At 45.8% G+C, this 27,997-nt stretch overlaps 1 protein-coding gene across 3 annotated transcripts; it reads left to right on the top strand.

Moving 5' to 3' along the window:
* On the top strand, nt 1-27,011 carry CDC42EP3 (CDC42 effector protein 3). Of its 3 annotated transcripts, none has more exons than XR_001918780.1 (2): nt 1-1,157; nt 25,009-25,101. XR_001918780.1 is itself a non-coding variant. In XM_018055131.1 (2 exons), the coding sequence occupies exon 2, from the start codon at nt 25,235-25,237 to the stop codon at nt 25,997-25,999; it is 765 nt and encodes a 254-aa protein (XP_017910620.1). In that variant the 5' UTR covers nt 1,538-1,836; nt 25,009-25,234; the 3' UTR covers nt 26,000-27,011. The 3 variants fall into 3 exon arrangements, 2 of the variants coding, with proteins under 2 accessions (XP_017910620.1, XP_005686556.2); XM_018055131.1 differs by lacking the exon at nt 1-1,157 and adding an exon at nt 1,538-1,836 and having other exon boundaries at nt 25,009-27,011; XM_005686499.3 differs by lacking the exon at nt 1-1,157 and adding an exon at nt 8,477-8,495 and having other exon boundaries at nt 25,009-27,011.

Raw genomic sequence — 27,997 nt, 5'->3', positions numbered from 1 at the left:
ATATAGTTTGAAATATGAACGCCTAGTAAAACTCTCAAGAATCTGGAGCAAAATTCAGGTATCTGCCAAAGGAAACTTCGAAGCAGTTGTCGTTTGAAGAAAGGAAGCGATGCTGTGTCTCTTATCTTCGTGGACTATTTGGCTTGTCAGATTTCTAACATCACTTCAGCTGAGTTTTGTATTTGACTTCCAACTTCATGGCCATTTGACCTGCCAACTGTTATTTTCTTTGAGGCTTTTAACACTCCACCCAAGTATTTTGCTTTCCAGAATAGTTGCGTCTGTTCCGTTTCACTTCACCTTAACTTCAGTCGAGGTTTACCAAGTAAAGCTTAACGTGCATCCTCTAAGGTTCAGACAGACCCAGGGACCTTGCGGTGATGACCTGAGGCTGATACCACACTGGAAAGTCAAGGTCCCCTGGAGGATCGCGCTCTGTGCCAGGATTTCCATTCAGTTTGAGAGCCCCGGGGGCCGGGGCCAGGCCCAGAGTGCCAGGCTCTCCTGGGTTCCAGTCCCCTCCCCAGGCAGAACATGCGGGCTGGGGCCTTACAGCCGGAAAACACCGCCCTTTCCTGTCGCCTACTCATTCCCCAGGCTGACTGCTGGAGTAGGAAGAGAAGGAGACGGATTAAGAAAATTAATTAACCCGGTCCACTTTCGGCCTCCCGGCGGAGGGGCGGGGCGCGCAGCGGCTGTGGCCGGAATGACTGGAGGGCGCAGGTGCCGCCCAGGGCGGAATTTTACGCTCCTGGGCCGCCGCCACGCCGCTAGCGCCCAGTCGCTTGTCCCTGGCAGCTGCCACTCGCTTGCCCCAGCTTTGGGCAGATCTCTTTTAGGGTCCCCGCGGGAGAGGAAACGCCTCCCCCTGGACTGGAAAAACCTGCAGCGTCGGCAGTTCGTGTGCCCCTGCTCAGCCAGCAGCCCCTGGCGTCTCCAATTGCCAAATCCACTCTCCGGGTTTTGGCGGCAGCTCCAAGGGGATCAGGCTGGAAACTGACAGAACACGACCCTCCTCCCAAACCCGGGCGTCGAGTGGCCCGGGGGCCCGCGGCCCGACGGGGACGGCGCGGTCAAGTGGCTTCTCCTCCGCCAGAGTCCCCGCCCGCCGCGCCGGAGCCTTGCCGGGTTAGATCGGGTAGTTGGGACGGAAAGAGGTGGGCGCACGAGGTTTAGTACAGGTGTCTAGGGTGCGGGATGAGTCCCTTTGTTTAGGGGCACCTGGAACTTGCATTCCAGGTCCCTCTTTGAACCGAGCGTCCAGAGTCCTTTCTTTGTGCGGAGGGAGCTGAACGCAGCCTCTCGCAGAGAAGCCACATCCCTGGGGGTGGCGCTGGGGCCGTAACAATGAACGCCCATTGTCCTCCGGGGGCCCGCAGGCCCCGCAGCGGGTGAACCCAGTCCGCCCGCTCCGGGCCGGGGCGCAGGTACCCTGGCTGGGTGGGTCGGCCGGCAGCCCGCGCCCTGCGGCGCGCCCGCCGGCCCGCCCTGGCCCGCCCCGCGCGCTGCCGGCCCCGCCCCGCGCCTCCCCGCCCTTCGCAGGTTCAGTCCGGGAGTCCAGCGGCTGCACGCTCAGTGTAGCTCGCACCTTCCTTCCGACTGTTGCCCGACAGGGCGGGGAGCGCAGCCGTGGGGCCCGAACTGGGGGCGAGCCTAGAGACCCCGGCCCTGGGCGCCTTCACGCCATCTCGGAGCGGATAATGCTGTGAGCGGGCGCCGAGCCGGCCGACCGGTCTGGATCTGCGCGTGGCGGGCAGGGACTGCGTGCGCCCTCGGGAGGTGTCGGTTGCGGGCGCCTGGTCCCTGGGTCAGCGGCTGGGATCCTTGGCGCCGCTGGTGAGTTGCTGCCTGCCCACGGCTGCTTCTCTGTGCGTCTGTGAGTCTGTCTCACCGGCGGCCGTGGCGGCTTCCGGCGTGCGTGGCTGCTAGGTTTGGTAAAGCACAGGGAGCGGGGATTACCTAGGGCATCACCTTTCAGCTGGTGTCCAAAGGACCGGAGGGGGCACAAAGCAAACTGGGAGGGGGGGGGGGATGATACACGCGGCACGACCGGGACGCAGAGGTTCACCTTTTGTGCCTACCACTTTTCAGGGTGAGGCTGCGCGGCTGCACTGCACCCTCCGAGCTATTGACAGCCATTCGGGGCGCGTATTGCATTTTTCCGTCTGAGAACAAGCCGCACATGGCTGCCGCTCCCCTCCCACAGTGGATTGGCATCAGGGCCGCACAAGGGCGCACGGCTCAGATCTGCCGTGGCAATACCCGTTTGGTGCCCGCTCTACACTTGAGGGGCGTTGTGGCTGAGGCGCTAACATGCAGATCTGGCAGTTTGGTTTTTTTTTTACGGTGGTTTCTGAACAACTGAAGTGTTTTCAAGATTTTTTCCCCCTTTCTCCTTGAAACTGTCTTGACACAGGCAAGTATCAGACACGTGAGGACGAATGGATCTGGCCAGTCATTTTTTCGTAATGAATTATTATCCTCCATCCCCCTCTCGACTTCGGGAGGCATGTGTTTCATCTTATAAATAGAGAGTAGCATATTTTTTGGCAGGACCTTTATACTGTACAGCCCGAGAGGTCAGTTTAAAAATAAATATGCACTTGAATGTTACATTACAGAGAGCCAGGCTGTGGCTGGGGCAAGCTGCGTGGACCGCAGCATCAAAGCCAGGAGCGCAGCTGTGTTGAAAGGAGTAAAAGCCCCAGAGTGCAGCCCAGGCTGACAGTCAAGTAATTACATTTTGTTTAAAAAAAAAAAAAAAGTGAGTGAATTAAAATGAGGGCGGGAATAGGAATGTCAGGAGGGTATAGCAACGTGAATCTTTTCCAGAGCTGGTGTATTTGGGGGAGTCGCTGCTGAGGCGTGCTGAGGGTGTAGGCGGCGGTGGCGAGGGAGGTGCTGGCTAAGGGGAGGGAACTGGTGAATGTTAGGGAGACAAAGATTTCCTCCCCAACCCCCCACTCTTAGGCTTCATAATATCCTAGAGTTTCTTGGGGGTGCTGCCTTTCAAAAAAAGAACACGAATCTGGAGAGCAGCAGATGTCCCAATTTGAATAGCAAAGCCTTTCTTGGGGACTTCCTTGGGAAGCACTGGGAGACAAAGGCTCACGGTGGAGGCCTGAGGATGCCCCAGGGGTATTCCTAAAGTCAATTTAAAAGACTCCTGTAGTCTTCTAACCTCGGAAAGATCTTTCATCTAAGGAGCAGGAAATGCAACTTCTTTTCTGGACAGTTCCAGAGATCCTCTTTTTGATACCCGCTGAAATTTGTAAGAGCTCATGTTGACAATTAAGAATAAGCTACACAGGTATGTTTTCAGATTAGATGTAAACACTCTGAGATAAATTAGGGCAGTTGTGAAGTGTTTGGTATTGTCAAATGTGAAATAAGTAATAAAGACTAATAGAGAACCAAGGAAGGGTTCCAATTTCTTCATTAAGTCTCCTAAAGCATGTAGGTTTCCCAACAGGCCTCACTCATTGAATAAAACACTCAGCACCAGCCTCTGAGCTCACACATAGGAACTTTGGGGGGGAGGGATTTGGAAGCCTTTCTGGATCCATGGCCATTTCTGTTTTCCAGTGGTTATCATCTGCAAGAGATTTACGTTATGAATTTCATGATTGGAACATGGTGCTGTGGCAGCAGCAGCTACAGACATGAAATAAGATGAGCTCCCTATTCCCTTAAAATCTAGTGAAATCCTATTTTGTATCTCAATGGAACATGTAAAGACAGCTAGAGTAATGAGTGTTGCACTTTTTTTTGCTTTTATTGTAAATTTAAACGTGGTGCAAGATGAATAAATGTAACGCCATAAAAATCATCGCAGAACTATTCATATGAGCTGGTTTGTCCTATCTGCTCTCCAGCTTTTGCTTTAAAGTTGGTGTTTTATGTCCAACATGTTCTCAAAAGCTGCCCTTTTTCCTTTCTAAAATTCATGATATTCAACAGTATTGGGAATAAAGTTGTTTTAACCTACATCACCCAGAGATTTTTTTTCCCAGGCCATAAATTTTTCACGAGCTCTTTGCCCAGTAGCCATAACATTTATCCAGTGGGTGGACTTCAGTTTATAACCTGAAAAAACTCCAGGAAGACTGCTCTGATTTTTTTTTTTTAATATTATTACAATTTTTGCTTTCAGTCTGATTTTGTTTAGGCCTGGCCTAATTTCTTTCTAATCAGAATCCTGCTGACCTGTTTATTCATTGATGGATTAAGAACTTAAACTTGTTTTTTAAATCCAGTATGTTTGCCAGAGAGCAAGGGCAGTATAGTCATTTGAAACTACTAGATGGAGCCAGCCTCAAAATCTCTACCAAGCTCCAAAGCCAAAGAATTCTAATGTATCACACTGTCAGTGAATTTATATGTTAAAGCTACTTCCTACATGGAGCCTGCCAGAGTGCCAAGCCCTGTTCTTATCCTTTTACCTTGATTAACTCATTTATTTCTAATAACCTATGAGGAAAGCACTGTTACTATCCCCATTTTACAGCTGTGGCAACTGAGGACAGATGTCTTCTATAACTTGCCCCAAATTACATAATAAGTGAAAGTCATGCAGTCATGTCAGACTCTTTCCGACCCCATGGACTATACAGTCCATGGAATTCTCTAGGCCAGAATACTGGAGTGTGTAGCCGTTCGCTTCTCCAGGGTAGCTTCCCAAGCCAGGGATCAAACCCAGGTCTCTCGCATTGCAGGCAGATTCTTTACCAGTTGAGGCACAAGGGAAGCCCAAATTACACAATAAGGAACATACCTAAACAGGTTTATGCAATTTAGCGACACAGTATGTGCATAAATAAATGGCTAATTTTCCACAAAGATCAGCATCTCCTGCTTAAGGAGATGGGAGAAAAAACTTTGAGGTTAAGAGCCTCTGAGGCAGGCTGTCTGGGTTCATATCTTGGCCCTGGGACTTAGCTGGTATACCTCAGTTTATTGATTGCAAAATGCAGATAGTACTACTCTGAGAATTAGGTAAGTTAAGTAGCACTCAGAGTATGCCAGGTGCAGAGTAGACACAATAAAAAGTTGATGCTTTCATTACTGCTTTTATTGTTTCCCTAGGTGCTTAATACTGGTCTCATTTAATATTCACAACTGCTCTTTGAGGTGGATAATACTGTTATTTTCCAGATGAAAACACAGATTCAGAAAGGTTTGGTAACTTTTCCAAGGTCACACCACTGAGTAAGGAGCAGAATCAGGTTTGAACTCAGACCTGTTCAACCTTGCCCTAAATGAATACCTCACCCTCACCACCAGAGAAAGGCCAGAGAAGTGTTAAATCTGACTCTGTTATAAGGGTTTTTTAGCCTCTGGCAGAGAACTCACTTTGCAGCACACTGTACCACTGCCCCAAGAAAGATGACGGTGATTGCCAGCCTTTGGGAACACCATATGAATCATCATATTTTTATTATTTTTAAAAATATTTTTATTTATTTAATTGGCTGCACTGGATCTTAATTGTGGCACGTGTGATCATCCTCTCTGCATGTAGCATCTAGTTACCTGACCAAGGATCAAACTCAGGCCCCCTGCATTAGAAGCCTGAGCCACTGGACCACCAAGGAAGTCCCTGAATCGCTTTATTTATTGGAGACGGTTGAATCTCATTGTATAGTCAATAGTCACCTGCAGTGGATCCAGCTTCAAACTACTACTAGCAGTAACCTGAGCGGTTTAGTTTACAAAGAGTTTTACTAGGAATTTTGGGACCCAAACATGAACTGGAGTTTAGTGTGCGGCAAACATGCTTGTTAAAGTTCTGGAGGGTCAGGGATTGCGGGGTCCAGTAAGTGAGCTGGACGGTCACCTCCTTGAGACTAGTGAGCACAGCCATGGTGCCTGACCCCTCAGTCCCTGGCACTCAATGGACATTTAATACACATTTCATAATGATGTTGGTCTAAGGGGAGCTAAAGCAAAAGGCAGGAGCTACCAGTAAGGTGGGTAGGAAGGCTCTGTTCTTAGAGGAAGTCGGGCCTCATTCCAGTTCTAAGTTCTGCACATGACCCAGACTCTGCCAGATAAGCTTCTGGTGTGAAAGATAGAGCAAGGAGGCCTTTGAAACCTAGAGAGGTGCCCCGGATAACCCAAGGAGACTGCCTGGCCTCCGATGCCTCTGATACTGTGGGTTTGTGATTAGCTGGGAGGCTGCTCAGACTGAAGTAGGGGTTCTGGAGAGGATGTCTTGGCTTGAAATAATCCTGGTTGTCTCAAAACCAAGGGCAGTAGCCTTAGGGCTGTCTGCCTCCATTTTCTTCCCATCTTCTGCCCCATCCTTTCAGGGTTACAAATCAAAATGGATCCCACAGACCAGAATAAATAATATCAGTAGCCAAATACTGATGCCTCTACAGCAGCAGACAAGCATGTTCTTTCCTTTAGGAAAAAAAAATGCCTTCTCTGGCCTTGATGCACTTCTTGAGTGCCAAGTTTCACCAGTCTCATGGTGAGGATGGAGTTTGACAGTACCTCTGGTGGAGGAGCAATTTTTTTAAATCAAAGCATACAGTGTTATGATACAAATCATGTTGATATTAAAAAGTCTGCTATTTCTGAATAACCAAGAGAACAGATGAGTAGTGAGTTTAAGGGCTGGTGAGTTCAAATTAGTATTTGCTTGATCAAGTCATGAATTAATAGAATCCTAGAATCTCAAATTAAAAATTTTTAAAAACCTGGATTTTCAGTGATTTGAGTTTTATTTGTACATTTGAGAAAGTCATCATTAACCTTCTAGCCTTTGATTCTTCGCTAAACTGTCACAGAGGTCACACACCTGCAGTTAGCTCATTCAGCACTGAAAAAAGAAAAAGTGAAAGTGTTGATCGCTCAGTTGTGTCTGACTCTTTGCGACCCCATGGACTGTAACCTGGCAGGCTCCTCAGTCCATGGAATTCTCCGGGCAAGAATACTAGAGTGGGTTACTATACAATACTACATCACGTGAACTCTGAGACATGAATAGGATCAAAAAGTGGTTCTTTGGGAAGCCAGTCTGATAGAGGTCCCTCTGTGCAGGACTTTTCAGAGCATTTAATGTCACTGTGTGCAGTGAATCTCCACAGGGAGGAGGTATCTATCAAATCATTTTGCCCAGAGAGCAGCTGGCAGAACTAGTCTAACAGGAAACATTCTGGGAACCATGAAGCCAGAGGCAGAAGCCACACGCTGCAACCTGCCCTCCAGCCTGTTCAGGGGTACAGGAACAGAGCCACCGGAACACTCTAGAAGATGCCATTCTGCTATTTGATAAGACTCATGCAGAATTAAATGGAGACAATAACAGAGGGATTGGAGATCAGAAAGCATAGATTCTGATCATACCTCTGACCCAAGTGGAACTGTGACCTTTCAGGGTCTTATTCTCAGCTCTAAGATGAGACATTTGGTACTGGAGCATTTCAGATCATCTCTAGCTTCTAAAATCCAGTGAGCCAGGATTAGTGACATCTATGAGCATAGCAATCTTACTATTATACTAATCATGTAAAACCCTGTGTTGAAAAACAGACCCAGTGCAGAGCAGCCTGAGCCAGCGTGGAAGGCAGAGAACTTCAAAGTCAGGCCTCTATTTAGACAGCTTACACATTTGGGAATCCGTCACATTCTGATGACAACCTGAAGGTCATATTTGTAGACACATCATGCCAGTGATAGATGACTGTGTGTTTAGTTGAAAAAGAGCTTTTCTGTTCAAAACCATTATAATCATTTATGCTACACACAACTTTTTAAACAAGCAAAGACATTTTTTGGTGAAATGTGGCTTTGCCATTTCAGAATATATGTGAATTCTTTCCCTTTTTTATATACTTATTTTTTAAACTTTTTAAAAAGACACATACCATTGGTCTTTAGCACAGCAGATGAGGTTCTAAGCCCTGACTGGCCAGCTGTGTCGCAAGGCAGATCCTTGCCCATCTCTGGGTGAGTGATGTCTGTGAAGATGTAGAAGGGAAGGGATGTAGAGGAAGCCATTGAAATTCTCCAAGCGCTCTCCTGGCTCTAAACAGCTGTGATCCTATTGCTGTTTTCCCCCCCCTTGTATCTTAGGCATTTTCCATAGTGTCTTACACCTTTTCCTATTTTAATGCTTAATATGTTTAAATTTTCATTTATTGATCCTTGTGACCACCTAGAATATTGGCTTCATAAAAGTAGGGACTGAACCTAGTTCAGCTTGGCACTCATCTTTTTTATACTAGGAGTTAATGAAAAAAGGAAGAATCTAGTCCTACTCATGTTATTTTCTCTTAGAGGTTGCCAAGCCAGAAATCCTTTTCAGTTACCCACCTTAAGTCTGACCATGGTAAAATAATTTCTTCCTAGGCTACGAAATGTTCAAATTCCAAGGAAGCACCTCTAGCCCATCCAAGGTACTTTGAAATTCAGGCCACCACCAGAACTTCCTCAAAGTCTTCTTGGCCGGGCCGTTGCAACCTGCATGGAAGCTTTCTCGTGCCCGGGTATGATTGCGGTAGCTCGGTACCATGTGTCCACTCAGAGCACAGGCCGGGCAGCCCCAGGGGTGGAAGGATGAGGGTTGTGCCCACCTAGACTGCTCAGCCATGCCTACATCAGCCATTCATCATTGGTGTGCTTACCGATCATCTATCTCCACTCTGGGATGTCCTCTCTGTGAGCACATCGTCACTGTAGCCTCAGTTTCTGGGGTACTGCCTGGCACTCAGTAGGTCCTCAGTAGATGTTTGTTGTTGAATGAATGTTTCAGAAGGTGAGTCACTAGCCAGGAACTGGATGAGGCAAGTGGAAGGCTCTCTCCAAGGCCTGCTGCTCGCTGAATGAATCAGCTCAAGCCACATGTCCTGCTGTGCACGGCATAGCGCCAAACTGGAAACTCTTTTCCTGCCCTCTGATGACTTCAGAGTGAAATGTCTTCCAAATGAGGGTTGATTTTTGGCCATATATAAGTTTAGTAGAAGTTACATTCATGAGTGGATTTTGTTCTGTATTCCTCTTAAAGAAGCCCTTAAGCTGTGGGCTTAACTGACAGGGCAGGTAGACCCCCGCTGCCAGCCCACTGAGCTCTCTGTCTCAGGGGCAAGATGGGGAATGGAGCAGTCAAAGGGAAAGTTGCTCAGTCGTGTCCAACTCTTTGCGACCCCATGGACTATAAAGTCCATGGAATTCTCCAGGCCAGAATATTGGAGTGGGTAGCCTTTCCCTTCTCCAGGGGATCATCCCAATCCAGGGATCAAACCCAGGTCTCCTGCATTGCAGGCAGATTCTTTACCAGATGAGCCACAAGGGAAGCATAGAGCAGTGATGTCTTCCCGATTCCAGTTTTTTTCTCAGAATGAGGAATTAAGACAGTTGGCTCTCTGTATCTGTAGGTTCTGCATCCATGGACTCAACCAACCACAGATCAAAAACTTTTGGGGGGAAATAAAAGTTCCAAAAGCAAACCTGAATTTGCCATGTGCTAGCAACTACTGACATTGTGTTGGGCATGATAAGTATCTAAAGATGACTTAAAGGGTATGGGGAGGCTGTGCACAGGTTAGATGCAAATACTATGCCATTTTACATAAGAGGCTTGAACATCTGGATTTTGGTATCCATGAGATGTCCTAAAACTAACACTGGACAGATACTGGGGGATGACTATACTTGAAACCAGACCATTTCGGGTTTCACATTATTTAAAACAATCAGTTTGGGTAGACAGGTCCCGAGTAAAGTTGGGAAAAAATTCTGATGGTGATCTTTCAGCTCGTCTTGTTCCTTATGCAGCTCTAGGTTTTGGGATAATAACAATAACTATATCTCCCAGTGATTGTAAGTTCATTGCTTCACAGGACTTTGTCAAGCATTTTATGTGTTTGTCTCTCACTAGCTCCACTCCACAGATGTGCAAGCTGAGGCTTGCACAGAAAGGCACTGGCTTGCCTTGTACCCTTAACTTAATGTAAGGAAAGAGGAGAAAAGATTATGAAAATGCTACAAGCTAGTAAAAAATATTTTAATTCTAAGGATAGTCTTAACTTCATTAAAAAAAAACAAACAAACATGTTTTTCTTAAAATTCCCTAGAAGCTAGATGTTTCTGCAAACATACAGAATCACAGAACTCTAACATTCATTTTCTTTATTAAGTATAAATAAACTTCAAACACAGATCTATGATTCTAACACCTATCTGTGTATATATGAAGTCTACACGCACATACCAGGGGCTGCTGCTTGAAATGAGACTCATAGGTATCTCCGCTAACTCCTCTCTCAGTGCAGGAATGCTCTCCTTCTCCCTCCCCTCTGGAATTGCTACCAGTCTCAGACTCAGCTGGAAAACTTCTCCTGATGGGCCTCTCTCATTCTTCAAGCTGATTAACTCAAGTTGGTTAGACTTCCTCCTATCCAGCCCCACCTGCCCTCTCCTTGAACCCTAATCACACACCTAATTCTTTTCAAGGGATGGTACTGGTTTCCTCTCACCTGATAGCTCACCAAATATTTAAAGAAAATAACTTTATACCCTTAAATTTTTCCTTATCTGACCAATAAGTGGCAGTAATTTTCCTAACTTAAAGGAATCCCACTTGTTCTCAAGGCTGGAAGAATTGCACATGGAGATAAAGGATACATGTATATGCAAAGAAGTTCGCTTCCTGTCCTGTTGACAGAATTACTCTCTATTAAGCTGAAATTAAAAGACAACTTGTTCCTTGGAAGAAAAGTGATGACAAGCCTAGGCAGTGTATTGAAAAGCAGAGATATCACTTTGCCCACAAAGCTCTATCTAGTCAAACTATGGTTTTTCCAGTAGTCATGTATGGTTGTGAGAGTTGGACCTTAAAGAAGGCTGAGCACTGAAGAATTGATGCTTTCAAATTGTGGTGCTATAGAAAATTCTTGAGAGTCACTTGGACTGCAAGGAGATCCAACCAATCAATCCTAAAGGAAATCAACCCTGAATACTCATTGGAAAGACTGATGCTGAAGCTGAAGCTCCAGTACTGTGGCCACCTCATGGGACAAGCCAACACAATGGAAAATATCCTGATGCTGGGAAAGATTGAGGGCAAGAGGAGAAGGGGATGACAGAGGATGAGATGGCTGGATGGCATCACTGACTCAGTGGACATGAGTTTGAGCAAACCCCACGAGATGGTGAAGGACAGGGAAGCCTGTTATGCTGCAGTCCATGGGGTTGCAAAGAGCTGGACACACCTTAGCAACTCAACAACAACAACAACGCTTGAAATAAGAATCCTTTCCAATTGTGGAGCTTGTGCACAGGGCAGACACAAACTATTTTAGCCCCATCTGCAATCATACATTGGTGACTGCTGCAGACAACATTTAAGGAGAAAATGGACTGATTATTTGGGCAATTAGAATGGTTCCCCTCCTTCATATTGCATTTCAGTAGATGTTCTGGTTTTTCATTAGAGATGAAGATGCTTTGTGCTTACATAACACTCTATGAAGATTGTTAATTAAAAAGATTCTCATACTTAGCTCTTATAATCACGAGAGATAGATGGGTTTGGGGTGACTATCCCCATTTACACAGCAGGTAACTGGCCCCTGTATGGTCTGGCATTTTATAAGAATCCTATAGCTTTAGCTCAAAGTTTCTTTCCACCCCTAAGGCCTAGAATAGCAGCGAGAGTTCTTTCTACCATTTTGCTTGCCCATGTGTTCATTCATTTAATGATATTTTTTTTAAGTACATGATCTGTGCTAGTGACACCTTAATATTCAAAACAATCCTTTTCTATAGAATATGCATTAGAGCTTCTCACAGGTTCCCCTACATATACTGGGCTAAAAAATCCAGTTCAGTTCAGTGGCTTAGTTGTGTCCGACTCTGCGACCCCATGGATGGCAGCCCGCCACGCCTCCCTGTCCATCACCAACTCCCGGAGTCTACTCAAACACATGCCCATTGAGTTGGTGATGCCATCTAACCATCTCATCCTCTGTCATCCCCTTCTCCTCCCACCTTCAGTCTTTTCCAGCATCAGGTCTTTTCCGTTGAGTCAGTTCTTTGCATCAGGTAGCCAAAGTATTGGAGTTTCAGTTTCAGCATCAGTCCTTTCAATGAATATTGAGGGTTGATTTCCTTTAGGATGGACTGGTTGGATCTCCTTGCAGTCCAAGGGACTCTTCTCAAGAGTCTTCTCCAACACCACAGTTCAAAAGCATCAATTCTTCAGTGCTCAGCTTTCTTTATGGTCCAGCTCTCACATCCATACATGATTACTGGAAAAACCATAGCTTGGACTAGACGGACCTTCATTGGCAAAGTAATGTCTCTGCTTTTTAATATGCTGTCTAGGTTGGTCATAACTTTTCTTCCAAGGAGCAAGGTCTTTTAAAAAATCCAAGTTCCCCTTTAATCCATTTCATTTTGAAAGGAGAAGTCAGCATGCAAGCCCATTGTTTCTCCTGGGCCTCATTCTGTAAGATTGACTTAAATGTAACTAGTCAGTCTGCATTCCTGGGAAATGTATTGTCAAATTTTTCTAGAGTCTTGCCTGTCTCTCTGTTTGCACATGGTAGTGGTGGATGGAAGTCATTTCCTTTTGAAACATCATGTCAACAAATATTCTTTGCCTTAATCCCAAAGATCTTGTATGAGCCTGTAGAATTAACTGTGGCTTGCATTGATAAGCTGTTAAATTCTTACCCTGCATGGATAAAGGAGAAATGAAAGAAACTCTTTGCCACAAGAAAATAGATGACAGCTCCTTGCTCCGTGGTTTTCTCTCTTTCTTGTAGGAGTCACAGAAAGACTCAGCTTGCATTTTCAGTAAGACAGGTAGGGTTAAAGAGGAAAGAAGTCAGGACAATCTCAAGCTTTCTCATTTGTTCATTCAACAAACATTTGTTCAGAACCAGCTATGAATTATAGTTCTCCCCCCAGGAGAAGGCCGCCTTGTGGAGCAGACAGTAGTAACTGCAGTATAGTACGAGAGCTGGTGGGGTAGTTGAGTTGCTAAGTCACGTCCGACTCTTCTTGTGAGCCCATGGACTGTAGCCTGTCAGGCTCCTCTGCCTGTGGAATTCTCCAGGCAAGAATACTGAAGTGGGTTGCCATTTCCTTTCTCCAGGGGATCTTCCCGACCCAGGAATAGAACCTGGGGGTCCTGCATTGCAGGCAGACTCTTTACCAACTGAGCTATGAGGGAAGCCCAATGACAGCTGGTAGGTTGAGGTATAAACAAGATAGTGTGGACCATGGGATCTGGCTGGACTTGTAGCTGCAGGGTTGGGTGAGTTTGCAAAAGTGGGCCTCTCCAGCTATCTTATCTCTAGGCTTTAAGGGTAGGCTTGCCACCCAAGGTTAAGGGAGCATTCTGGATGCCTCATTCTGATAGATATTGAAAGATAAAGTGGGAGGAGATGAGGTTGATGACAGTGAGACAGGTAGGGAGGCCAGTGCCCTTGTTTAGGAGAGAGATCTCAAGGGCTAGAAGTAAAGAGGATGGACAAAGTGAGAGAATAGACTTGATGAGAATGAGGCATGGAGAGGAATCCTGGGTGACAACTGGGTTCTGGATCTTGGTGACTTCCTGCTGCTTACCAAAAGGGAAAAGTATAGGAGGTGAAAGCTGAGGGCCAACAAGAGAGGGAGAGATGGCATATTCCATCAGGAAGTACCTGAGGGAAGCAAAGTCAAGTCTGAAAGACTAGAGGAGAAAAGTCCAGTGCTTCTTTCTGTGAAGGACCAGTGACTTTTAACATTTTGTTTATTTCAATTTCCAGTCCATTGTACACTGATAGCCACATCGAGTAGCTGCTTGCACCATACCCAGCTTCCGTGCAAACCTGATGATACATCCTCTCAAACATGCCCAGAGTCTGACCAGTGAGAAAAATCTACTGATCTGCATGCTTGATTATGTGAGAAAGTTTCTACAAGCTCTCTTTCAGTTTCTTTCCATATCTCATCATGGACTGACCCTGGTGCACAGACCCACTTTGAGTTTCACTGGTCTAGACTAAGGCATGTGTGGGCTGAAGACTCCAATTTGGAAGTTAGCATTAGAGGTGGTGGTTGAAGCCGAGGACAGGGGTGTGATTGCAAGGGGACTGTTCAGAGTTGGGGGATGGATAACCACTGTCCAACCCTGTGAAAATGCCAACGTCTAAGGCATGGGTTCCAGCTTTTCCCATAAAGCATCAGACACATAGAGTCTGTCACACTACTCAGCTCTGACTTTGTCATTGGAAAAAGCTCTTCCAGGGTTTCCAAACCTCAGCACTACAGAGAATTGGGGGCAGATAATGTTTTGTTATGGGGGCTGTCCTGTGCATTGTACAGTGATTCTGACTTCTGTTCACAAAAATGCCAGGAGCACCACCACCTCTACAAATATGTCTAGATACTGCCAAATGTCCAGGGGTGGGGGGCACAGAATCACCTTCAATTGAACTGAAGATAATACATAGAAGAAGGAGCACTGGTGTTGTTCCAATAAAGCTCTATTTACAAACCAGGTACAGGGCTGGATTTGACTCACCTGTCATAATTTGCAGACCCTTGATCCAAGGGCTGGCCATAGGGAAAACTAAAAGTGCTTATTCAATAAGTTATAAGGGCCTCCTGTGTTCACAGCCCAAGAGGAGGCTCTGTAAGTGATCCAACATAAAGAGGAGATGGTTATCATGGCAGCACTTTTTTTTTAATACCACTTTTGCCTACCTTATTATGGCACTTACTACTTACCAGGAGATAGCAGGTAAAAAATCGTAAAATCCGGGAACAGGAAAGAAAGCAAATATCAGCTCTCTAGGAGCCCTGAGAAAACCTCCAAGTAAGGCAGTAATGAGCCTAGATTGCGTGAGGTGAGTTCGAGAATTCCTGCAGGAAGGAAGTGACTGAAGCGGGTCTTGGAGGATGTTATGAATAGTGGTTGATGGTAAGGAGGTGGGAGGACAATTCACGTAAGAAACACAGGGTTCTTGGTTTCAGAAAGTCAAGAGGGAAGTGAAGTGTCAATAGCAAGGGAAGGGAACCATTGTCCCGATGAAAGCCTGTGGGTGTACAGGGCCCCCCGGTACACAGCCATGATGCACGTGTTTCCTCTGGGAAAAAAAATTAATGGCACTTAATGTTTTTTTCTCAGAACAGGATATTTGTTTTTCTCCTGGAGACTCAGGGGGCTTTTATTACCTCAAAATTTTAATATTTTGGTGTTTCTTTCACATGAAGTCAAATCCCATTTGAGATTCTCTTTGACAAGGACAAAAAGAGTGAAGATCCCTAGTGAGTTGGGGAGGCTGGTGTCTGGGACCATTTTACTCATTGTTAGTTAATGACAAGGTCAGATTATTATCTCTGACTCTTGTTGATGTTGAGATCATAGTGTATCATTTCCCCTTGGTGCTGCTGGACTGCAGGACAGATGGCCTGGAACAGCCATTCCCATTCTCAACCCATTTCCTTGGAGGTCCTCACGTTAGTTTTCGAGTCAGCGGCGGTTAGAAGCACAGACTGCGGAGTTCAGCCATGGCTGAAATCCTAGCTCCTCCACATTTTGGGTGATGGGCCTAAGACACAGGTCTGATCTAACCCTGGTTCCTAAGAAGTGTGTTCTAATACTCACCTGCCTGGCCCACAGCATGCGCTTGAGCCATTGCTGTTCACGTGTACAATCTTCAGAGGACTCAGCATTTCACATGTTATACTTTCTTGCAGACTTGGACGGGGGAGTGGTTCCTAAGCACAAAGCAACTAGCTCTCATCATGGAAGGCCTAGCAGGGCTTAGGGATTTAAATAACATTTCTTCATTATTTTACTTGTGTGCCACGTGTTGTGGGAGAGAAAAAGGAATGAATTAAGACCCAGCTCACGCTCACAGAAAAGCTCTAACCCTTCTCAAAAGGGATATTCATTCATGCATTCAACAAATATTTGTGTACAGATATTTATGTACAAATAACAGAGAGGAGTTTGCAGTGGAAGTGGGTATGCATGCACTGGCCACTGCCAGGCTCCAAATATACCCACTGCTGGTGTGATGCAGAGAAGCCAAGTTTCAGTCCCTCTGGTGACTGTGGATGATTGTCAAGGGCCCTAGCAGGATGGGAGGGTAGCATGGAAATCCCTATCTGTCCCCTCACCCCATTAGGGAAATAGTCAAGGTAGTCAAGGGACCTAACTTAGAGGATTGCTATGAAGACAGGATGAAGAGAACCATGACTTATGTAGTATGAGTGAAATGATCACAGTCTGAATTTCTGGACACTTGTCAAACCTGTTTGGAACATTTGATATTCCTATTTCTGGAGTTTTCATAGAGTAATTGCTGACTTTAATATTAGTGGTTTGGGGTTTTGTTTTGTTTTGTTTTTGGGTGAGCAGCTTTACTAGTTACTTAACTTGAGCTGAGTCTACAGAGCCAGTTCCTGGCTGAACATTGCTGAACACTTAAGGGTGAGGTTCTCAACCTGTATTGATTTTGTCCTTGCAGCTTCACAAACCAACTCAGATCCATTCGTTCTAGAAGCATGGAAGCAACTGATGGGAATCTTTCCATTTGCTTCATATCCACCAGCTAGAGCGTCTGCCTTGGTCCTTGTGACCAGCCCTGAGGCTGAGTCCCCTGTAAAACTAGCCATGATAAATGAGCCAGACCCTTCCCCTCTCTCGTTATAACTGCCGGGGATCCAGGTCTGCCTCAAGTCCTCCCCAATAACTCATTTTAATAGGGAGAAAGGGCATAATGGCCTCTCTTCTAAAGTGCAGGGTCAGTACTTTTAGGTGGATGTTCTGTCTCCCAATTTTGCTTCTAAAAACCCTTTCATATAGTACAATTAGATCCTATAAACGTGAGGAGTGTACGCACATTAGTGGTGAGTCTCCCATATGGTATTTGTGGGTCTCTGTATAATCGGAGTTGTAAAAGAAAAATAAATACAAGCTGTAGCTGAATCATAAAGGAGAAGTCCATTTATAAATAATTGAGGGTTGAGATGTAGCATAGACTTTCTGAGTGGGTCTATAAAATGCTGTCTGCTCAGTCTGGCTATAAGTTCATTTGCATGACAGCCAGGCGGCTAAGGAACTGAGCTAATGGCATCTTATAGCCTTGCAGCATATAGCCATGTCCTCAGGTTCAGATAATATGGGGAGAGGAAAAGAATCTAAAAATAAAAATGGCATCTTCTTATCTTCTTGTGGGTGGAGTAAAACAGACTAAAAATATGGAAAGCATCCCTCCAGGATGCCATTTACCAGGGTATTCTCCGGTTACATTTACCTCTGTCTTAGGTTTTCATGTAAGTTCAATGTTGAATCTCTAATAGTATCCTTTTTTCTTTCCTCCAATTTTAAAATTCTTTGGTCCCTTGTGGTTCAGATGTTAAAGTGTCTGCCTGCAATGCCGGAGACCTGGGTTTGATCCCTGGGTTGGGAAGATCCCCTGGAGAAGGAAATGGCAACCCACTCCAGTATTCTTGCCTGGAGAATCCCATGGATGAAGGAGCCTGGTGGGCTACAGTCCACGGGGTCACAAAGAGTCGGACATGACTGAGCGACTTCACTTTGGTCCAGGGAAGCGCTCCTACAGAGGCCCTCGTTGTAGTGATACTTTAGTATTTCTGATACAGGAGGTTGTCATCCCTATGTTAGTAATAACCGCCATCTTCAAATGGAAAGTCTTCCAGGAAGTCTGTGAGTGCTTTTTTTTAATAGGTTAGTGTGAAGTGGGGCCATAAGGAAGTGAGCAGCGATGGTTTTCCCTTGTAGGAGACTCAGAATGAACAGGGACGAGACCCCACCCGCTGGGCACATCGCAGGCTCCCAGCCAAGGCTGCTTCTGTGAAGCCTTGGCACGTGCTCAGTACACTGCCCCCTGCCACCATGGCAACCCATTCCATCTTTCCAGAACCCTGGGTTCTCCCTTAGAGGATCCAAAATCTGTTTCCCTTTAGCTTCTGCCTTTGTATCCCTAGGGCCTCTCATAACAAGTTAATCCCTTTTCCATTACAGTTCAATGAATCCTTCAGATCCCTAAGGATGCCTGTCCCCTCTGTACTTGAGTTTTCTTCAAGCTGCTCCACTCTACCTTCTCACGTGTCCTGAGTCCTGTCGTCTCCCGATTGGACTCCTGGGAACATGTGGAAACATGTTCCAAGTCACCCTTACCCCTTTCAAGTGTGGAGCCCAGGGTGAAATACACTTTTCCAGGGCATTCTCTCCCTTGTGTTTCCCTGTGTTAGCAGCGGAGAGAAATACCCCAAAGGCAGTGGTGGGTGGGGAAGGGGGAGCGGGTTCCTGGCTGAGTTAGCATCCTTCCCTGGGACTGTGGATTCAGGCACAAATGAGGAATAACTGAGCATTTTTGTTTGGGGCCAAGAGGTTGTAGCGGTGCAGCATCTAGGAGCTGGGAGGAAGGGCCTGCTGATTCTACACTGAGACAGAGCGAGAAGTGAGCTGAAGCTGGGGGGTCCTTCACGGATGTGACAACAAGCAAGAAAGGGGAAGCCCAGCACAGACTCACTTCCCGCAAGTCGAAGAAAGGAAAAGGCCCACAGGTCCCTCAGGACAGACACACAGACACACCCCTCACCCCCACCTGCCCTGTTTCAAGCATTTGTGTTTTAGATTAACAACCTATTGTTCAGGATGCAAGCATTTTTTTTACCCTCTCTCTCCCCTAAGAATTAATCTAAAAGCAATTAGCAGACAAGCCACACATTCCTGTCTTAAAATAAATGGACTTTTAAAAAATCTCAACCCCTTTGTTCTTTTCAGAGCCCTGTGACTTGCCAGTATTGCCAGCTCTGGTCATCTAGGGAGTGATTTTTCAGGGTGTTACTTCTTCATAACCCTTTGCTTTTCTCCCACCTGCTGTCTTAGTCTTCTTAGCATCATTCTCTTTACCAAAAAGATAAGGATGTGAAGCAAAAGGGGGCCACTTCAGTTTTCTTTCTTCATAGAATTATTATTGCTGTGTTGATTTCTCTTATTAACACTGTCACCTATGCTTAAGTCAGTCCCATGTGAGAAACTGGAATTGTCTAGCCTGGTGTCGGAATGACCGCCTGACACTCTGCCTTTCTTATCAAAACCGTTTCTTCAACTTCCTCTTGAGTCCTTTTGTGTCTTGGAACCCTTAAGCTTCTCACAAATTCCTGAGAGTGGGGACCTGTGCCCTTGCAGCTGGGCTCCAGGCCCACCCATGCCCACCCATCTGCCAGACACCCTCTCTAACCTTGACAGAGAGTGACAGGCAACTGACTGAAGAGTTGAAACCTTTCGTTGGCATATCTATCCTCTCCAGTGCCCAGGAGCTAGAACCTTTGATTTCAGAGGAATCTAATTTCCCAGATGAATATTATGTCAAGTTGTCATCTGGGGAAGAGCGGGGCGGGGGTGGGGGTAGAGGAGCAAACTGATCCAAAAACTCCCAGAGAAAGGGATTAGCGATCTTGGAGGGTTCAGATTTCAGGGTCAAGGGGAGAGTTTTGAGAAAGGTCTGCACATAGGATGGTTGGTTTCTCTCTCATTTTCTTTCTTTCCTTCCTTTCTCTCTCTAGTCCTTCATCCCTTCCTCCCTTCCTTTCCCTCTTTCAAAGACAGTGGGAGTGGAGGAATGATAGCAGTGCAGAAAAGCTGGCCAGCAGGAGAGCCCTGAGTGTGGAGAGTTAGTGATGGCGGTAGAGTTCTGATGCTTTTCATTTGGCTCATGGATCACCCAGGAGGCCTCCCCTTCCAGCTCTAGTCAGGCCTATGAGCCCTTCTGGTTCAGTTCTTCCTCTCCTCTCCTCTTCTCACACTTTCTCCTCTTGGGTGTCCCCCTGACTCAGAGGCTCTCCCTCTGATTCATCCCTTGCTCTGTCTGCTGCCACGTGGGTCAACCTCCTGGAGCCCAAGTCTCCTTTTCAGAAGTGGAGAGGAGGGACAGGATTTTGTGTTATTCCTCTATAAGAAGCTGTCCATCTGTGTGGCCACCACCTCTTAAGACAAGGAGCTATACCCCTGAGCCCCAGCACCTCCACCTTCCCACACTGCCGTCCATGTAGATACCCTGCACCCACCCTTTCCCCAGTGTCCGGGTCTCTTTCCTCTTCTCGTTTCCTTCTGATGAAAACCCTTCTCTTCTAATACCTCTTCCATTCTGCAAATATGGACTAGGGGCACCTCTTAGTGAAGCTCTACTTAACACAGAAAGGAGTGCTCTGTGCCATTGACAAGAGGAGGCTCAGCCTTCTGGTGAGGTCGTTGTGGATCCATGCATTTCCCCTGCAGACTTTGGCTTCTGAGCCCATTTTCCCATAGTCATGTTTGCATTATGATCAATAACTTATAGGTTGGGTAGACTTTTCAGGACCTGTGTATAAAACTGTCCCTGCAGGAAAGTGCAGTCTGAGCCCGAAACAGCCCTCTACTTCTTTTTTGTTGTTGTTGTTTTAAATAGCTCATTCACTTGTGTGGTTCAAAAATCCAAAATCATGAAAGGATATACAGTGAAAAGTTTCTCTTCTACCCTTATCCCCTTCCACCTACTTTCTCTCCCTTTGGGCACTCACAAGCCGGGACAGATGTTATTTGTGCACTTTGGCACCAATCTTTTTTTACTTTGAAGACACATATCTTTGAAGTTCTTTCTATATCAACATATCAGGAGCTGCTTTGTCCTTTTGTAGACCATGTAATACTCATTTGTATGGATGTAACTTAACTTGTAGAATCAATCCTCTAAAGGTGGACAATTAAGTTGTTTCCAACTCTTTTTTTTCCCTTTTTTAAAAATTTTGTCTACACAGTGTAGCTGGTGGGGTCTTTGTTCCCCAACCAGCAATTGAACCCAGGCCTTCGTCAGGGAAAGCTCTGTGCCCTAACCACTGGACCATCAGGAAATTTGCAGTTGTTTATAACTCTTGGCTGCTATAAAGTATGCTGGAGTGACAGCTTTGTATATAATATTATTTCCTTATTTCCCATATACATAAATTGGATAAACCTACGTAAGTGGAATTCTGGGGTCGAAGGCATGTGTTAAGTAGTTTTCATAGATAACCATCTTCCGCTAGGGCTGGACCAGTATGCGCTTCCCTACTCTTATTAGCCCAGCGTGTTATGGCATTATTATATCTTAAACAGGTTTTGGAAAGCACCCCCTTTATCTTTTAGAATTCAATCACTGACTGAATTCCCAGGGAGCGTGCTCCTTAAGTGTCAAGGCCCCTATGTCTGGAATTAAGTGGAATAAGCCTAGCCACTCGGCTTAGTGCCTGGGAGCCATGCCACCTGGCACAACCTGTGCCTCAGTGCTTTGTCAGTAAAATGGGGATGTTAACATGGGTTCCTGTCAGTGACCTAGAACACATCAAAGGCTGGAGCAGTGCCTGACACAGTGAGACACTCTCAAACATTTCCTGTCATAGGAAGTGTTGGTGGTTCCCAGGAGACACACACACACCCGCTCCAGGACCAGATACTTTGTTTGCTATGAAGAACTGCCTTGTCGCTTCCTGCTTTAGTGAGTGCAGAGAAGATGCTGAGCAGTCGTCCTGAGGCATGGCTGTCCATTGACTGATAAGCCAACGGGCCCAGGAACATTGAGAAAGGAGGGGAGCAAGCGGTCAGGACAGAGTCTTGATATTGGATGGTCTCTCCTGGGATCAAGCATGGTTGCCCCTGCGCTGGAAGAGGAAAGATAACAGATACAGCAGGCAGATGGGTCTGAGTACTCAGATATTTCCCCAGCATCATATCACAAACATAAACTCATCTAAAGTTATAAAACTGACATTTTTGCACCGAGTTTCTTTCTTTTTTTTCACCCAAACTTTTAGTGAATTGGGGAGCTCCTCACCCTGGCACACAGTAGACATTCAGTACCAATTATTCTTTGCAAAGTCCTACAAGCCTCCAGCCCTGTCATGCAGTAAAACTGATGTAAATATTTGCAGAAAGAAAGAAAAGCGCCTTTTAAGGTATCTCCTCTCTTTTCCCACTCTGGAGAAGCTACTGCCTGCAGCTTATCTAGCCTCTACTCACCAACTCTTTTCTTACTTTTTTCTGTGTTTTTTGGTTCTTTTCTCCCATCTTTGCATGCAGTCCACTAACATAAAATCCAGCTTCTACCAGACCAGGTAAGCCTCTGCCGAAGGGCCATGGCCGTAGCCAAGCAGGGACTGAGGACTGGGCGTTCCTCCCTGAGCCTTGCAGGTACAGCAGGAGTACTCTTTACCTTTTCTCACGTTTGCTCCCAACATCCCCAGTCACTGTACACGTAAAGGGTGAATGTGAGTGATCCAGTCAGAGTGACCAAGAAGCAGGCTGGCTGAATCTTCATGATATTTTTATTTTTCTAAAGAATCTGAAATGAATGCTATGCCTGTTCTGGCCTTGCATAATCCTGGCTCCACCAGCTGACCACATGCAGCCAGCCCTCGCCCTCGCTTGCCCCCCCAGCTGACCACATGCAGCCAGCCCTCGCTTGCCCCGCAGTTGTGGTGGACACACTGTATCTTTCCATGGCAGCTGCTCTGGCTGTGTTGCTGAGGACACAGCTCCAGTGAGCAGCTGTTGTTCAGGGCTGCCCTCTACCTTCTGCGGCCCCAGTGCCCCTGCTGCTTCTGCAGGTGGTCACTGCATTGTGCCCAGAGGGGCAGGGAGGCAGTGCTAGCCTCCCAGGGAGGCAGTGCCAGCCTCCCAGGATGGCAGGGGCTTTGGGCTGCTGTGCACTTAGAGGGGAAGGGTGTTCTGATGTTTTAGCAGAAAGACCCAGGGCTTCCCCTTTACTTATGATTACAAGACCCAAATTAGAGTTGAAACTATGAGAATGACAGACCCATAAACATATCTTCCTGTGCTGGGTTCTCCATTTACTTGCTTGGTATCAAGCATCTCTTTTCATAACATAGTATCTCCATGCCTTCCGAATCTAAAGTGGGAAGGCAGACCTGCCAGGCTCCTCCAGAAAGTGTATGGTCTTTTCTGGCAGCTTCCAGGGTAGCCTGCTCTGGTGTAAACCCTCATACCACCTCGGCCTCCTCCCCACTCCCAATGCCAGGGGCGGGGGGCAGGAGGCAGGGGTGGGGGTGGGGTTCTCTCCAGCTCATCCTTCCCTGCCTTCTCAGGCCTGTGTGCCTGCCACTTCCCGGAGGGTACTGGAGCACAGTTCTCACCACCTGCCACAGGCAGATGAATTTAAAACTTGTGCTGAAAGGAAAGAAATATGGGGTATGGAACAGATGCAGATGGCCTCCAGCTGCTACAAAGCAAATGTAGCTTCCCTCAAGCCACCATCTAACCCAACCCTTGGAGGATTATTTATTTGCTCTGTGGATAAGGAGAGAGCCCAGTGGAAGAAGTCACAGCAGAGCCATTTCAGGAATTCCCACAGTGGGGAGGGTTTTAGCTTCTCCAGGTCAGCTGATGTGACTGAAGATTTGAAGGATTCTTTTCAAGAGATGAAGAGGTTCTCATCTGTAAGATGAGAGCCCCCAAACCTTGCAGCCCATCACTTCTAACTGTACCATACAGCATGGGCAGGGAGGGTGTGTGAGTTCCCTACACATGTGGCAGTAGATTATAAACGTGGTGGCTTACAGTCCTACCCGTGTATCGTCTCCCAGTGTCTGCAGGTCAGGAGTGCAGACAGGGCTTAGATGCATAGTTACATCAGGCTGTAAACTAGGGGCTGGAGTTGTGGTCTAATTCAAGGCTCAGCTGGGGAAAGATCCATTTCCAGGTTCTCTCGGGTTAATGGCAGAATTCACTTCCATATGCCCTCTCAGTATAGTGGCTTATTTTTTCAAAACCAATAAGGGAGTCTCCCTCCAGTGTGCTGAGATAGTATCTTTTATAATGTAACCTAATCAGGGTTGTGATATCTCAATACCTTGCTTGGAATCAAGTCACAGGTTCCGCCTATTAATACAAAGGCATCAACGCTAGGCAACAACTCACTGAGGCTACTTGGAACCTTGCCTAATATAGGGAAAGGATATAAGCTTATCAGCAAATGTTTCAAAAGTACTCACAAGTGAAGACCACTTGTGAGTGATATAGGATCCCACTTTTTTCTTTGAAAAGAAGCAGTTTTGTTCTTCTCCTTCTGTTTCAGAATGCCTCCAAATCCTAAAATTTTTGCTAGCCCTATTCTGTCTACCCCAAGTTGATTCCAGCTCCAACTTCCATAATGACTGTATGTTACTGAGCAAGCCTGTTTTGTTTTGTTTTGTTGACTCCCAAATCTCAGTTTTCTCATCTGTAAGAATGCATTTTCACTGAGATTTTTTTAGACACTAGCATTACTATCACTTAGTAAATGATAGTTTCAGCTCCTTATGAGACTTCATTGCATTGCATTGATTTTATTTATATATAAAAGTCAATCAAAAACAAAATAGCCTTGCTGGTGTGAACATCAAAGCACAAGAGAAAATATATCTTAAATTCAGTTGTGTTTAAGGAGCTGCAGTCACTCTGGTCATGTGCTGACAGCTTAGAGGAAAAGGACTTAAAGCTTAAAAATATCCAGAAAATTTGTGTCCATTACCATGTTTTAAAAGTGCTAATATCATATGTTTGGGTTTTTTAATCTCTTTCTCTCCATTTTTTCTTTTTTTACCCTGAAGTAAGACTAAGATGAGTGGACCCTTGTTAGGATTAAAGTTTTTAATCCTACTTAATGGAGGGAAACATAATAAAGCTTGACTTCATATGGGAACTGAAGTCCTCCATTATTTACAGGCTCTTGTGAAAAAGTCAGGCCCATGTGAGCCCTGCGTGTGTTAGTCACTAAGTTGTATCCAACTGTGATCTCCATGGACTGTAGCCCACCAGGCTCCTCTGTCCATGGAATTCTTCAGGCAACAATACTGGAGTGGGTAGCTGTTCCCTTCTCCAGAGGACCTTCCCAACCCAGGGATCGAACCCAGGTCTCCTGCATTGCCGGCAGATTCTTTCCTATCTGAGCCACCAGGGAAGCCCAAGGGACCCCTGAAGGGGCAGCCAGTTTTAATCTGCTTTGGTTTCTCTTCCAGGTTTCTCCCTGCTGTGGAAGAGGTTGAGGATGTGAGTGGCTCTCCAGAAAGGCCTGCTTGCGTCCAGGAAGGCCTCTTAGCTTCCCTGTTTCAGAGCCACTTCTGGAGCTATTTGAGAAAAATGATGTGACAGCACCTATCCAAAAGGATATTGGGAAACTTGGAACATCCGTGAAGAAAGTGGCCCTCTTTCCCTTTTGCAAAATCGACATTCTCAAACTCCAAAATGCCAGCCAAAACCCCAATCTACCTGAAAGCTGCCAATAACAAGAAAGGAAAGAAATTTAAACTGAGGGACATCTTGTCTCCCGATATGATCAGTCCGCCCCTCGGAGACTTCCGCCACACCATCCACATCGGCAAGGAGGGCCAGCACGACGTCTTCGGAGATATTTCCTTTCTCCAAGGCAACTATGAGCTTCTCCCCGGAAACCAGGAGAAAGCACACATGGGCCAGTTCCCGGGGCATAATGAGTTCTTCCGGGCCAACAGCACCTCCGACTCCATGTTCACAGAAACACCCTCACCGGTGCTCAAAAACGCCATCTCTCTCCCGACCATCGGAGGGTCCCAAGCCCTCATGTTGCCCTTGTTGTCCCCGGTGACATTCAGTTCCAAGCAGGAGTCCTTTGGGCCAGGAAAGCTGCCCCGGCTTAGCTGTGAGCCGGTCATGGAGGAGAAGGTTCCAGAGAAAAGCAGTATGTTGGAGAACGGGAAGGTCCACCAGGGGGACGTCTCGTGGGGGTCGAGCGGGTCCGCATCACAGTCCAGCCAGGGGAGGGACAGCCACTCCTCCAGCCTCTCCGAACAGTACCCCGACTGGGCAGCGGAGGACATGTTTGACCATCCCGCCCCGTGCGAGCTCGTCAAGGAAAAGACTAAATCAGAGGAGTCCCTCTCTGACCTCACGGGTTCCCTCCTGTCCCTGCAGCTTGATCTCGGGCCCTCCTTTCTGGATGAGGTGCTGAATGTCATGGATAAAAATAAGTAATAGGACACCGCCGGGCCCTTTTCCTTTGGTGTAAAAGATACCAAAAGACAGAGTGGAAGAAAGCTAACCACAAAGAGGAGAGCTTCACTTTACTTGCTGTCATGGGATGGGTTTTCTAAAATAACCTTCCTACAAAATATTTTTTTACCTGGTGTACCCTGTTTGCAAAAACAGTATAAAGAAAAAAAAAAAAAAAAACTTGTCCTGGCAAAAGACAGGAAGTGAGTCAGAACCCATTTTCAGTGGGCCATGCTGAAGTGCAGCTCACATTTTTTGTTTCCAGACACGTGAGAAATCTGGCTTGGCCAGGACTGGCATTACTTAGCTATGAAGGGCTGTGCCAGTCACATTAAGGACCTTTACAGGACTCTGGCATTTTCTGAGCAAGAGGAAGTCAAAATTTATTTAACACCCACGCCTTTTTTTCTAGACTCTTTTCTATATTATATGGTTTGGGCTCACCGTAGCAAATTCTTCAGTGTTAAAACTTTTCTCTTGTTTCCACATTTGAACAACATTATGGGTTTTGGGGATTTGCTTGTAGCTCTTATATATCCCTATATGTTATATCTATATTGCGAAATTTTGACTGTCAGCTACATGTTGGTAAGACACAAGCGAAGTATTACTGTAACTAAGTTATTTTTAAAGTTAAAATATATTTTTATGTGCCTTTGGCTTTTTATTGCAAAGTCTACATTTTATAGATACTACATCAAATGTGGTCATTTGACTTTTTCCATTGGGTTCCATTGTAAGCTGTGTATGTGTATGTTTGGAAAAGTGTACTCATACTTAGCTTTATTATTATTTTTTCTTCATCTATTATACTTTTCACAGCAGCCAACAGTGGATTGTAAAGTGTAAAGGCACAGGTTACTCACAATGCTTCTGCAGAGACTGTGGGCTATACCACCTGATGTTCTTTGGAAATATGGGTATTTTAGTGCAGTACATACTTGCATTACATAGGTACTTCATACAACACAATAAAGAGTAAATGTTAAAATCAGCTTGCTTGGTTATAGTACTAAACAAAAACATAAGACAAGAGTTATATTTTCCTGACATCCAGGGCTAGAAAAAATTGCTTCTGTAAAGTGTACACAAGACTTTAAATGAGGTAAGAGGTGTATTCCACTCACTCAGTAATTATTATTTTGATTATTATCCAGAAACAAGGCCCTTCAATTTTAGGAAAACTGAACATGTGAGATGATTTTTTTTTTTTTTTTTCAGGCAACACTGATGCCAACCTCTCAAAAAACTCATTTCCGTGAATCTCCAACCTAAATTTAACACAGTAAACTCATGCAGGCCTAACCCTGTCCCTACCAGATGGATGCCTCCTTGCTGTGGGTACCATACAGACAAGATTAAGGAGGCCAAAAAGAGGGCGGTAGAAAGCACTTGGCCCCCAAAGAGACAGAGATGCTCTGAGAATGTTGGTTAAGAAACAGGAACAGGAAACGTGCACGTCAATTCCTGTCCTTGTCAACCACCCTTTCCCCCTCCAAGACAAACACTCGCTCACAAAAACTTCTATTTCTCCTTGAAATGTATCCCTGAAATGACTACTGCTTCCAAACCCTTCAGCGATTCTCTCACCATGTCTGAAACTGTTGCAATTCTGTCATCTGGTTAGCTGAAATAATCTTTGAGTTAGAGGTAAAACACAGTAGAAGAGGCAACAAGCTCCCCCCGTGCACGGAGTTCTTGCCTTAATTTCCCTGCTGTATTTCTACCTCACGATTTTCCAGTGTTCTTTTTCTGCTAGACCACACGCACTCATGGTTCAAGTTCCACACAGAGACTTCCCAGCCTCTTCTAAATCTTATGCCTGAGCAAGAGTCCAATATATCTCATCATTTTTAAGCACACTCTTTGAACACATCTTAATTTTTTTACTGATCATATTCTCATTTTACTCTTCATCTGCAGATTAAACTCTTAGGTGAAATGACAAGGAACATCTGTGCATTTCCTCTGCTCCCTCTG

The sequence above is a fragment of the Capra hircus genome, chromosome 11 (assembly GCF_001704415.2).
Source record: "Capra hircus breed San Clemente chromosome 11, ASM170441v1, whole genome shotgun sequence".
NCBI classification, from domain to species: Eukaryota; Metazoa; Chordata; class Mammalia; order Artiodactyla; family Bovidae; genus Capra; species Capra hircus.
This window is presented reverse-complemented; position numbering and strand designations above follow the sequence as displayed.